The sequence below is a fragment of the Aquarana catesbeiana genome, linkage group LG07 (assembly GCF_042186555.1).
Source record: "Aquarana catesbeiana isolate 2022-GZ linkage group LG07, ASM4218655v1, whole genome shotgun sequence".
NCBI lineage: Eukaryota > Metazoa > Chordata > Amphibia > Anura > Ranidae > Aquarana > Aquarana catesbeiana.
In genome coordinates this window covers 278,732,055-278,744,656 of record NC_133330.1, presented here as the reverse complement: position 1 = coordinate 278,744,656, position 12,602 = coordinate 278,732,055, and the positions used below count along the sequence as shown (strand labels likewise).

The 12,602-nt window shown below is 42.9% G+C and overlaps 1 protein-coding gene across 1 annotated transcript in view; it reads right to left on the bottom strand.

Moving 5' to 3' along the window:
- The window catches only part of SEC16B (SEC16 homolog B, endoplasmic reticulum export factor), a 367,224-nt gene that overhangs the window by 183,874 nt on the left and 170,748 nt on the right, over positions 1-12,602 (bottom strand). The window contains exon 12 of the mRNA XM_073592046.1: positions 8,487-8,592. Coding sequence (XP_073448147.1) covers positions 8,487-8,592 — 106 coding nt within the window. The remainder of the gene's footprint in view (positions 1-8,486; positions 8,593-12,602) is intronic.

The window sequence follows — 12,602 nt, the reverse complement described above, 5'->3', positions numbered from 1 at the left end:
AGTCAGAAAATAGTACGTAGCTTTGTTCTTGTTGTTTATTAAGGGGTTAACAACTTGGAGGGGGATAGGGAGTTAATGAGATGCCCACTTGATTTTAAAAAGAACTTCAGGGACAACTTTCGTCCTGCACACACTTTGTTCCTTTCCTGCACAACTTCTGATTCACTCCTGATGGGACTGACTTGGCAGTTCAGTAACAGCCCTTTACAGGCAGAAACTCACAGTCCCTTAGAATAGCACATGTGGGGTGAAACAGTGTGTAACCTTTCCTTCTGCTTCCTCTGTGGCCACTGATCCCAGCACCACTGGTTCAGGCAATGCTAGCTCATCTGGCTGCAGCTGCCTCTACACCAGCCCACCTGGCTGACTCTTCACCAGCCCACCCGGCTGACTCTCTGGAGATCTCTCAGGGGAAACATAGAAGACTTAAGCCCACCGCTGTCTTCAAGGGAGACTGGCTACATGTGGCAGTCTCCCCCTTTTTTAGTCCCAACCAGCGTTTAATTACTCACTCTGTTCTCTCTTTGCCCCTGTGCCTCCAGGTAAGCCTCATTTTGTGTTTTTTGCAGGATCCTTCTAGCACCCAAGCAACCGGCCAAAGGCAGGACACCCCCCCCCCCGCGCTAGGGGGTACCCCTCAGGGCCACCGACAGCTTCCTCAACACTGTATCTATATCTTCCACTCGACTCCCCAGCTGGAATGGCCAATGTCTATTTATGGGGTTGTCTCTGCCCCCCTGCCAGCCAACTTCTGGGGATTGACTGAGGCCCCATAAATATTCATGGCAGCTCCTCCTAACCCCCAGCCTCTAATTCTAGAAGGTTCTCCAACCTTCCAGACACCAGGGGAGGGGCACCAGAGAGCTGCTAGGATCAGTCACCCAGCCCTGAACTATAAAAAACCCTGACCCAATTAAGACTCAAATTTACAGTTAGATTTTCCTACACTACAATTCTAATAGCACACACTAGAGGGCACTACAAAAGAAAATAAGGAAAAGGATTACTACACACATAGGACATTATTTCTCACAACCAGACCACCTTATAAAAGACAATAATGTTTTGTTTTTTATAGGTAACTTTAAAAATGCTTAGTAAAGAAAAATCTTTGAACTATGAATGATAATTCTGTTTGACACAAGGAATAACAGACTGAACGCAGACTTCAGCTTTCCAAATCATCACCAAATAGTTTTATGACCATTCTCACCTCCAGTGGCAGACGGTCCATAAGGGGCGCCGACCCCCTAGTTTGCATAATCTCATCATAGAACTATTTATTTTTTTAATAACTGATAATATGACTAACATTTTTTAACATCCTAAAATTAAAAAGTGTTAGTCATATTATAATTTTTTTAAAAATCAATCATTCTACATGTGTGGCTGTGCACTGTGCATAGTGCCGGACTAATAGGTTTCTATTAGGTCTGTCATTTTACAAGGACGTGATTAGAGCCTGAGGCTCTAAGTAGTTTGTTTTATGTTGTCCTCGGGGGGCACAGAGCACTGCGCCCTGAATCCTCCCACTTTGTGATTTTAGCAAATCAATATTCGATATCGGTCTCCGCCTTCTCATCCCGGCCAATCAGGACAGGAGGCTGAAGATTTGGAACCCGGAACAAAGACCGGGTGAACACGGAAGCTGTGATCGCTGGAGGGCTACGTTTGTAGGGTAAGTGCGGACCTGGAGGGGTTTGTTTTCGCCCCACCAAAATTGTTTAGCATCAGCCGCCACTGCTCCCTTCTCTTACTCTTTCCTCTCCCCTCAGATTTCATTACCCATTCTCTATTCTTTGTCTGTCTAACTTTCTCACTTTTGTTACCCTATGAGGGGAATTTTTTTAAGGTTGGAGCAGACAGGATCTGGGGCAGCTGTGCATGGCAACCAATCAGCTTCCAGTTTTTATTTTCAAAGTTTAACTGGCTGAAGCTTATTGGTTACTAAGCACAACTGCTACGGATTTGGTTAACTCCAGTATTAATAAATTCCCCACTATTTTCCCAGAGATTGTTGTCTTTGCAAATGATTTTTTTAACATTTTGTTACACGTTTGGGTACCAGCACTATTTGGACTGAGAAGAAAGGTGTTGACCCTGGAAAGTTTGCCCTGATAATGTAACAGTTGGTGCAAATAAACAAAAATGTATCACAGCCAGTACTCAACTGTGTTGTTGCAAGAGCATCAATATGGCAAAAATCATCTTAAGCGTTAAAATTGTGAGAAATGCTCCCATATGTAGTTCAGTTACAAGCTCTATCATCTTTTCTCACAAATAGAATAAGTGCAGATTCATCCAGATTTGGCAGAGGTCACATTCATAAAAAAACTTTCAAAGCCTGTCTGTTTCTTAATTTTCAATCTTGTGCTGAAAAAGAGGACCTTGCACTTAAAAACAAGGGGAGAGATTTACTAAAACTGATGCACACAGAATCTGGAGCAGCTGTGCATTGTAGCCAATCAGCTTCTAGGATTTTTTGTCAAAGCTTGCCCCGCCCCTGATTACTAAATGCTGTGGTGCAGTTTGCTTATTACTATGAGTTACGACAACACATAAAATGTGAATCCAACCTGAATGTTCACATATGCAAAGATGACAAATAATATCAAAACAATACTTCCAGATTCAAGAAATGTGCATGCAATGATTCATTTAATAATCCTTGCATTTTTTTGTTTAGGCAGGCTGCACATATTACAAGCTAGGATAAGCTACAATGCTTTGAAAAAGTATTCATACCCCTTGACATTTTCCACATTTTGTCATGTTACAACCAAAAACGTAAATGTATTTTAGTGCGATTTTATGTGATAGACCAACACAAAGTTGCACATAATTGTGAAGTGGAAGAAAAATGATAAATGGTTTTCAATATTTTTTACAAATAAATATGTGAAAAGTGTGGCGTGCATTTGTATTCAGCCCCCCTGAGTCAATACTTTGTAGAACCACCTTTCGCTGTTATTACAGCTGCAAGTCTTTTTGGGAATGTCTCTACCAGCTTTGCACATCTAGAGAGTGAAATTTTTGCCCATTAGCATGCCCCGGATTCCGATAAGCCCCCCACCAGCAGACCCCGACAACCAACGGCCAGGGTTGTCGGGAAGAGACCCTTGTCCTCATCAACATGGAGACAAGGTGCTTTGGGCTGGGGGCCCTGCGGGCCCCCCCCTCCCCCAAAGCACTCACCTCCCATGTTGAGGGCATGCGACCTGGTATGGTTCAGGAGGGGGGGTGCTCGCTCGTCCCCACCCCCTTTCCTGACCGGCCGGGCTGCATGCTCGGATAAGGATCTGGTATGGATTTTGGGGAGGACCCCCACGCCGTTTTTTTTAGTGTAGGGGGTTCCCCTTAAAATCCATACCAGGCCTAAGGGCCTGGTATGCCCCTGGAGGGGAACCCATGCCTGTTTTTTATTTAACATTTGGCGTGGAGTTCCCCCTCATGATTCATACCAAACACAGTGCCTGGCATTGGCGGGGATCCAAGTCGGATCCCCACACCGGTGTGAACTCGGCTCGTAAGGTGTCAATCTCGCCGATAAAAGCGGCGAGATTAACACAATATCAGACAATACAGAAGTTGACCAAAGGGTGGTGGTAAAGAGCTGAAAAGCCACGTGATTTGGTGAAAGTTGGCTGAAAAAGTTCTGCCGTGTGTATGCAATACAAACTTATGGCCAACGCCCTTTGTACAAAAACCCACGGGAAAGTTTTTACAAAGGCCTATCATGTGTATGAGGCGTAACACATGAATATGCTTTGATCTACACCATTCCATTGTAGCTCTGGCTGTATGTTTAGGGTCGTTGTCCTGCTAGAAGGTGAACCTCTGCCCCAGTCTCAAGTCTTTTGCAGACTCTAGCAGGTTTTCTTCTAAGATTGCCCTGTATTTGGCTCCATCCATCTTCCCGTCAACTCTTCCCATCAACTGCAGTGGCAAGTTTTTTGTTATCACGTTGGTGTTTGTATTGGTCCAGCAACGCACCAACAACTTTGCAGCCATTGTGTTACCTGCTGGGTGTTTGGTGTGCTCCTGCACCTTTAAGAAGGGGTAGGCTCTCCTTCAGCCACCTGTCCTCATTTATCCACCAGAATGCATGTGCCACCACTGTGGGAACAATCATGTTTTAGTGTTAGGACCACAGATACCAGGGTCCCGTGACGAGGCTCTGTGGCTTACGCATGCGTTTGCAAATGCGTGCGGACTAAACCCCTGTATTTTTTAACGCATACTGTTAGGTTAATTCGGTTGTCTGCGAGCTGGTTGGTAAGTAGGCTTGGGTTTTTTCCTGGGCATTCCCCAGGCTTTGTTGTTATCTGCTTTAGACTTCCAATGTCGCTTACTGCTATTGCCTGCTATAGATGAGGGCGGTGGCAAGTTTTTTGCTATCACATTGGTGTTTGTATTGGTCCAGCAGCGCACCAACACCTTTGCAGCCATTGTGCTACCTGCTGGGTGTTTGGTGTGCTCCAGTACCTTTAAGAAGGGGTAGGCTCTCCTTCAGCCACCTGTCCTCATTTATCCATCAGAATGCATGTGCCTCCACTGTGGGAACACTCATGTTTTAGTGTTAGGACCACAGATACCAGGGTGCCGTGACGAGGCTCTGTGGCTTACGCATGTGTTTGCAAATGCGTGCGGACTAATCCCCTGTTTTTAACACATATTGTTAGACAGGTTAATTCGGTTGCCTGCAAGCTGGTTGGTAAGTAGGCTTGGGGTTTTTTTCTGGGCATTCCCCAGGCTTTGTTGTTATTTTTTTTGTTTCCATCAACTCTGACCAGTTTCCCTGTCCCTGCTGAAGAAAAGCATCCCAACAACATGGTGCTGCCACCACCATGTTTCACGGTGGGGATGGTGTGTTCAGGGTGATGTACAGTGTTAGTTTTCCGTCACACATAGTGTTTTGCTTTTAGGCCAAAAAGTTCAATTTTAATCTCATCTGATCACCTTTTTCCACGTTTGCTGTGTCCTCCACATGACTTCTTGAAAACTGCAAACATGACTTCTTAAATCTTTCTTTCAACAATGGCTTTCTTCTTGCCACTCTTCCATAAAGGCCAAATTTCTGGAGTGCAAAACTAATGTGGGCAGATTCTCCCACCTGGGCTGTGGATCTCTGAAGCTCCTCCAGAGTTACCATGGGCCTCCTGGCTGCTTCTCTGATTAATGCTCTCCTTGCCCGGCCTGTCAGTTTAGGTGCACGGCCAGGTCTTGGTAGGTTCACAGTTGTGCCATACTCTTTCCATTTTTGGGTGATGGATTAAACAGTGTTCAGTGAGATGTTCAAAGCTTGGGATATTTTTTTATAACCTAACTCGGGTTTAAACTTCTCCACATTATCCCTGACCTGTCTGGTGTCTTTCTTGGCCTTCATGATGCTTTTTGTTCACTAAGGTTCTCTAACAAACCTCTGAGGGCTTCACAAAACAGCTGTATTTATACTGAGATTAACTTACGCACAGGTGGACTCTATTTACTAATTAAGTGACTTCTGAAGTTAATTGGGTCCACTAGATTTTAGTTATGGGTATCAGAGTAAAGGGGGCTTAATTACAATACTTGCCACACTGTTCAGATATTTGTGAAAAAAATTGAAAACCATTTATCATAACCTTCCACATCACAATTATGTGCCACTTTGTGTTGGTCTATCACATAAAACCCCAATAAAATACATTTACATTTTTGGTTGTAACATGACAAAATGTGGAAAATGTCAAGGGGTATGAATACTTTTTCAAGGCACTATAAGGTTCAGGCCAAACTGAGATTGGAATGAACCCACAGGAAGCTATCACCTAATATCAGGCTGCCATCCCAATTTGCTGGGGCTGTGGAATTCCTCAACACGGGGCTGTGCATAACAAAGAGGTGAGGATGCTCATAACACCGTTGTCCTAATATACCACATGGCATATGAAAAATATTGGCATATGGACAATATTGGTCTAAACCTAAGGCTGGCCAAAGATGGATCACTTTTCTTTTCTTTTTTGATCAGCCAGGGGGCTGATCGAAAAAAAACCCAAACTAGTCTTCCCATCCACACAAGAGTCCTCCTCGCTATGCTATTATATTCTGAAATTGGGGACTCCTCCACTGCCAGAATGCACCAATCAGCACTAAAGTCTATTGGTTGCAGCCCACTGATTGAATAAAAATGTTCCAACATCCCATTCATTGACTTCTGTCTAGCGGGAATGGCCATAGAATTATCAAAATTTGGCTGCTTCCTGCTGAACTAGCCTGAAATTCAATCAATCGATAAGACAACTTTAGCTTAACCACTTGCCTACAGGGCACTTACACCCCCTTCCTGCCCAGGCCATTTTTCAGCTTTCAGAGCTGTCGCACTTTGAATGACAATTGTGTGGTCATGCTACACTGTACCCAAATTAAATTGTTATCATTTTCTTCACACAAATAGAGCTATATTTTGGTGGTATTTAATCACTGCTGGGTTTTTTCATTTTTACTAAAAAGTTTACTAGTTTTTTGCTTAGTTTCTGTCAGTAAACTTTGTAAATAAGTAATTTTTCTCCTTCACTGATGTGCGCTGATGAGGCGGCACTGATGGGCTGAACTGATGGGTATTGACGAGGTGGCACTTATGGGAACTGATGAGGCGGCACTTATGGGCACTGATTAGGTGGCACTGATGAGGAGGCACTAATATACTGCACTTATGGGCACTGATATGTGGCACTGATGAGCACTGATGGGTGACACTGATGGGCATTGATGGACAGCAGTGATGGGCATTGATGGGCAGCACTGATAGGCGGCACTGATAGCCAGCACTGACTGGCATCACTAATGGGCACTGATTGGTGGTACTTGTGGGCGCTGGTGGGCACTGATTGCTGGCACTGGTGGGCACTGATTGCTGGCACTGGTGGGCAATGGGCACTGATTGCTGGCACTGATTGGTGACACTGGTGGCGCTATAATGTAATCAGGGCTCTGATGATCATTACATGTTTTGTTGTCCCCTACGAGGAGATGGCACCGATTACCGGCATCTGGTGTTTACCTGTGACCGGCTGTGATTGGACACAGCCGAGCACATGGTTAAAGAGCCGCGGAAACGGCTCTTTACAGAGATCAGAGTTGCACTGTGTCCTAGCAACATGGCGTGGCCACGATCGCCACGCTGTGGGGGCACTCGATAGGATGGAGGGACCAGGAGCACAGAAGAGGGTCCAGAGAAGAAGAGGATCTGGGCTGCTCTGTGCAAATCCACTACAAAGGGGCAGGCAAGTATGACATGTTTGTTATTTTTATAGAAAAAAAAAAAGACATTTTACAATCACTTTATTCTCGGTCAGAAGCTAATTGTACAACATCCTTTAGATGTACTGACAACTATATAGTTTGAGAACTGACTTTATGGTCACTAAATGGACTGTTGTTGTAGGCCTTTGCACTATACAGCTGCTAAATCGAAAGGCTGGTACACACGTACTGAAAGTAGGTACATGCGTACTGCTGTCTGTTCAACTGAAGCTGGTCTAATGAGCCAATAGCTGCAAGCTCTGATCAGTTTATTTTGACGGGGGTGGGTGAGTGCCCGCGGGGTGCCTGCTATCAGAATAGAATACCTGAGCAGGAAAGGTCCCAGCATCACACATCATTGCCTGGATGCAGGGATCTCAGTTTTTATTTATTTTTTTCGTTTAACCCGCTAGTTGAACAAAAAACAAAAACAGAATGTGTATACCCAGCTTAAAGTGTTACTAAACCCAGGACTCTGCATTCACTATATCTGGTCTCCCACAGTACACAGAACATGGAATTGTAATGATTTTAGTAAATATAAACTGCTGAATACCTTTTCTCATCTACAATATATAGCAGTCTTATGACTTCTATCAGTGTCTGGTTAAAGCTTGTAAGAGTAGATTTCATTCCACTCTGACTGTCCTATGAGGCTATAGAACCCCTGACCCACTGTCTGGACAGTGCTGATTGGCTCTGTGCTGGTCACATGCACTCTCCCAAAAAGAAAAAAACCTCTCCAGCAATACACACCAAACTGAGCATGTGCAGAGTGTCCCCAACACTCTGTTCTATCAGGAGATGGATTGGGGACTGTGGAAGAAGGGGAGGATCAGAGAAGACAGGATCAAACAGCATTTTTACACAATGCAGAGGATTAACCCCTCAGGTTCCACAGTGAGTATAACAAGCATGCCTTACTGCATATACAGAGTGATTTTACTGTTGTGGGTTTAGTAAGACTTTAAGCCTGTAAATTTAAAGGAAATTGTACATGGATTGTACAATTAGGTTGTATTTTTAGTCGCCAATTTTAATAAAATACCTGTATGTGTGGGAAATGGTGAAATGGACATAAACTCCAAAAGACAGGGACTGGGCATTAAATTAACAGGATTATAGAAGGAGCAAATGTTAGAAAATAAATACTAAAGAGCAACATGCAGAATAAACTGTGTTGGTAGCAGGTACAGTACCTGGAAAGAAGGAATAAAATGGACGGGTTTTCCCAAACTTTGGCAGTATTCCAGGATCTCCGTGCATTGGATGTTGGCAGTGCTGGCAAACCTCTTAAACGTTTGGCTGAAAGACATCATCAGAAGATACTTAACACCTACCAGCATGGAGGGTAAGGTGGGAGATTGGAGAGCATGAATCGGACCCAAAGAACACAGAAAAAAAAGAACTTTTACAAGTGGAAAAATACAAATACAACAGAAAACCTTTCCCATTAGACATCCACAAAAAGAAATCTATAGAAAAACATTGCCCTCCAGTGGTAAAATGAAATGTTTGCTAAACTAAAGATTTTCTATCTTTTTTCTTATAACGATTCTAAAAACGCAAACCTAGGGATTTAGTAAACAATTGCAAGCCGGAGTTGGAAGACTTAAGATTGTAACAACTGGAATTCGATAATGAGCTGCAACTGTTTACAAGTATGTGTTGGCGAAATCAGTCAGTGCTGAATGGCAGCCAATTCTTTTGCCAGTTGGGTCTTTCGCTTAGAATTTTGCTAATGTTTATCAAAATGTGGCAGATGCACTAGATACAAACAAAAGGAAAGTATATCTTATGTTGGGTCTATCTTAGGTCTATCACAGTTAAAGCAGAACTAACTAGCAAAACGCTATTTAATTCATTTTTAATATTCAAAGCAAACGTACCATCCATCCATGTCTCTATGCTTTACTTTGAAAAACAACCTAGCTTTTTCGGGCCATACTTCTCCTGTGGGTCACTTCGTTCTGTACTCCTGTGACCCAGATCCTGAGCCGATCCAGGCTCTGGAGGGATCCCGACTAATTTCAGAATCCACCCAGAAGCCTGAGCAGCAGCTGGCTCAGCCTCTCAGTACACTACTTAGAGCTTGAGCCAGCTGCCCCCCCCTCCCACAGCCCGATGGTCCAGTGAGCACTGGAGGGTTAGAGCACAGAGCCGGTGAGCACAGTCCTCAGTGTAAAGCCAGCAGGGGAAATTATGAATGTTTGTTATTTTGAAATCCCACACTTCTCTTTTAAAAATAGTCCATGTTGATTGAAAGAGTGAAGTTTGACTTTAAAGTGCCACTAAATTCTGGTTTAAAAGAAAAATAATCTATTCAACTATGTATTCTTAACTCAGAAAAGTTGCTTTGATTGCTCTCAGCCTCCTCCAAGTCTTTGTTGCTGTGATACAACTTCCTGTGAGAGCATATGTGTCAAACACAAGGCCCGCAAGCCAAAGCCAAGGCAAGGGGGGTGCACTGTGATGTAAGGGGGGCGGGGTACTCTGGACATCTAGTCTTCAAGATACAAACCATACCTATGTGCTGCGCACTGGTAAATAGGGGCGCAGTACATAAGTTTTGTTTTGATCATTTCCATGTTTCCAGTGGACTGCTGGCAGCATGGTACTGTGGGGTCAAGAATTACAGTATTATTATAGTTACATAGTTAGTCAGGTAGAAAAATTACACAAGTCCAGCCAGTTCAACCATAAAAATAAATAAATAAATAAAAATAATATCAAAACAATCCTATATACCCAATCCTATACCCACAGTTGATCCAGAGGAAGGCGAAAAACCCCAGAAAAGCATGATCCAATTTGCTACAGCAGGGGAAAAAATTCCTTCCTGATCCCCTGAGAGGCAATCAGATTTTCCCTGGATCAACTTTACCTATAAATGTCAGTACCCAGTTATATTGTGTGCATTTTGGAAAGAATCCAGGCCTTTCTTAAAGCAATCTACTGAGCAGACCAGAATGACCTCTGGAGGGAGTCTATTCCACATTTTCACAGCTCTTACTGTGAAGAAACCTTTCCATATTTGGAGATGAAATCTCTTTTCCTCTAGGTGTAAAGAGTGCCCCCTTGTCCTCTGTTTTGACTATGAAGTGAATAACTCAACACCAAGTTCACTATATGGACCCCTTATATATTTGTACATGTTGATCATATCCCCCTTAATATCCTCTTCTCAAGAGAGAATAAATTCCTCTAATCTTTCCTCATAGCTGAGCTCCTCCATGCCTCTTATCAGTTTGGTTGCTCTTCTCTGCACTTTCTCCAGTTCCCCGATATCTTTTTGAGAACTGGTGCCCAAAACTGAACTGCATATTCCAGATGAGGTCTTATTAATGATTTGCACAGGGGCAAAATGATCTCTCTCTCTCTCTTGAGTCCATACCTCTCTTAATGCAAGAAAGTAAATAAAATATTATTATCCCGATTGGTCTAGTGTCTTTGGCCTAGCACCCTTCAGCTACCGCTGGCTGGCTTAGGGGGAGATCACATGACCAGAGCAGCCTAAAAATAGGTAAATATATTGATCTTTCTTACACAGGTTAGTTAGCATAGGTGTTAAGAAAGAGAAGGGGGAGGGGACAGTTCTAAGACAAGTTAGATATAAGCTGGAATTTCACTTTAAGACCATATCAACACATAGGCCTCATTAACACGGGGCAATGACAATGACATACAGGATATTGTATGTATTTACATGTGTTTATAGGCCATTTCCAATAATTCATAAACATGCATGTAGTTAATTGAATTGGTATAATTCACATTGTGCCTTTACCAACATTTAGGGGCATTTCGATTAGCTGCAGTTAAAGAAAATAAAATGTTGCACATCCAGAAAAAGATTGCTCTGAATGTGTCTAAGGGTATTTAAACACATGAGAACTTGATCTGGGAAAAATTAAAGTAGAACTTAAGGCAAAACTTTTTTTTTTCATTTTGTATAGAGTTAGGGATGGTTCCAACCCCTGTCAGTTTTTTTGCCATCTGTGTCCCATTAGGGAGATTTCCCTTCACTTCCTGTCCCATGGCCAAACAGGAAGTAAGAGGAAATCCATCCAAAGTGAGGGAACCCTGATGTGTCACCAGATTTTGTGTCCCCATTGGAAAATTTCCCTTCTATTACTGTTCTGATATCAACCCAAATTTTTTTTTTTTTCGACTTTGTCTTTCAATGATAACGGTAAACAGGAAAGGTTATCAGAGAGGGGGAATCTCTCTAACGGGACACAGACAGCAATAAAAACTGACAGGTGTTCTAATCTCTCTCCACTCTGTCCAAAATGTAAAAAAATAAAAGTCTTCCTTGTTACACGCTTTACAGCGGTAAACATGTTATACTTGCAATGGAGTTGCATAGAGTGGCCCAAACTACCTCTGTGTGCCCCCACAGCAAGCAAGGCTTGCTCCCGAGCCGGGCTGTGTACCTCCATGGACACTCACAATGCAGCTCAGCCCCGCCCCTTTCTCACAGGATTTGACTGACAGCAGCAGGAGCCAATAGCTCCCACAGCTGACAATGCTACCCTGTGTCCTGTGAGGAGAATAACGTGCAGACAGGCATAGCGCTGTCGGGTAAGTATATAGGGGTGTGTGGAATGGGGGGGGGGGGGTGATGCAATTACTAGGACACTTTTTATGTTAATACAGTGAATGCATTAAGGTAAAAAATGTCCTGCCTTTAGGACCACATTAGGATTGTGTATGCTTCCCAGATAATTTCTCCTAAATAGGAAGCTAGTGTGAACGTACTGTAGCCTTACTCACCCCAAAAAATGTCTCTTCCAAATGTATTTCACAGAATAATAGCTCTATGATTTTTATTAATCTAATGTCAATTTTGTGACAGCCACAGCTAAAAGACTGATGACATGATAGACTAATGTATGAAAAATATTTTAAAAGGCAGATCAAACCAAAAGGGTTCTTTTCATTTTCAGGGGGAAAAAAAAATGACAATTGGAAGGTGACTGGTTCCTACAGGCAACACTTTGCATACATGTCCGCTACAGAAATCAAAGGCAGCTTGTCAAATGAATTACGTGATCTCAACAGCCAGCATCAGCTTGAGCTTTTTAAATAATCGTTATTTAATAATAATTTCTAACAAGCCCTTCAGCATAACCTGATCCGTATAGTACAGAATGCTGCAATCCTGGGCTTTTCTTGGCCTTTTAGATTTACATTAGACATGTGCATATATAGTTACATATAGTAGACGAGATTGAAAAAAGACACAAGTCCATCAAGTCCAACCTATGTGTGATTATGTGTCAGTATTACATTGTATATCCCTGTATGTTGCG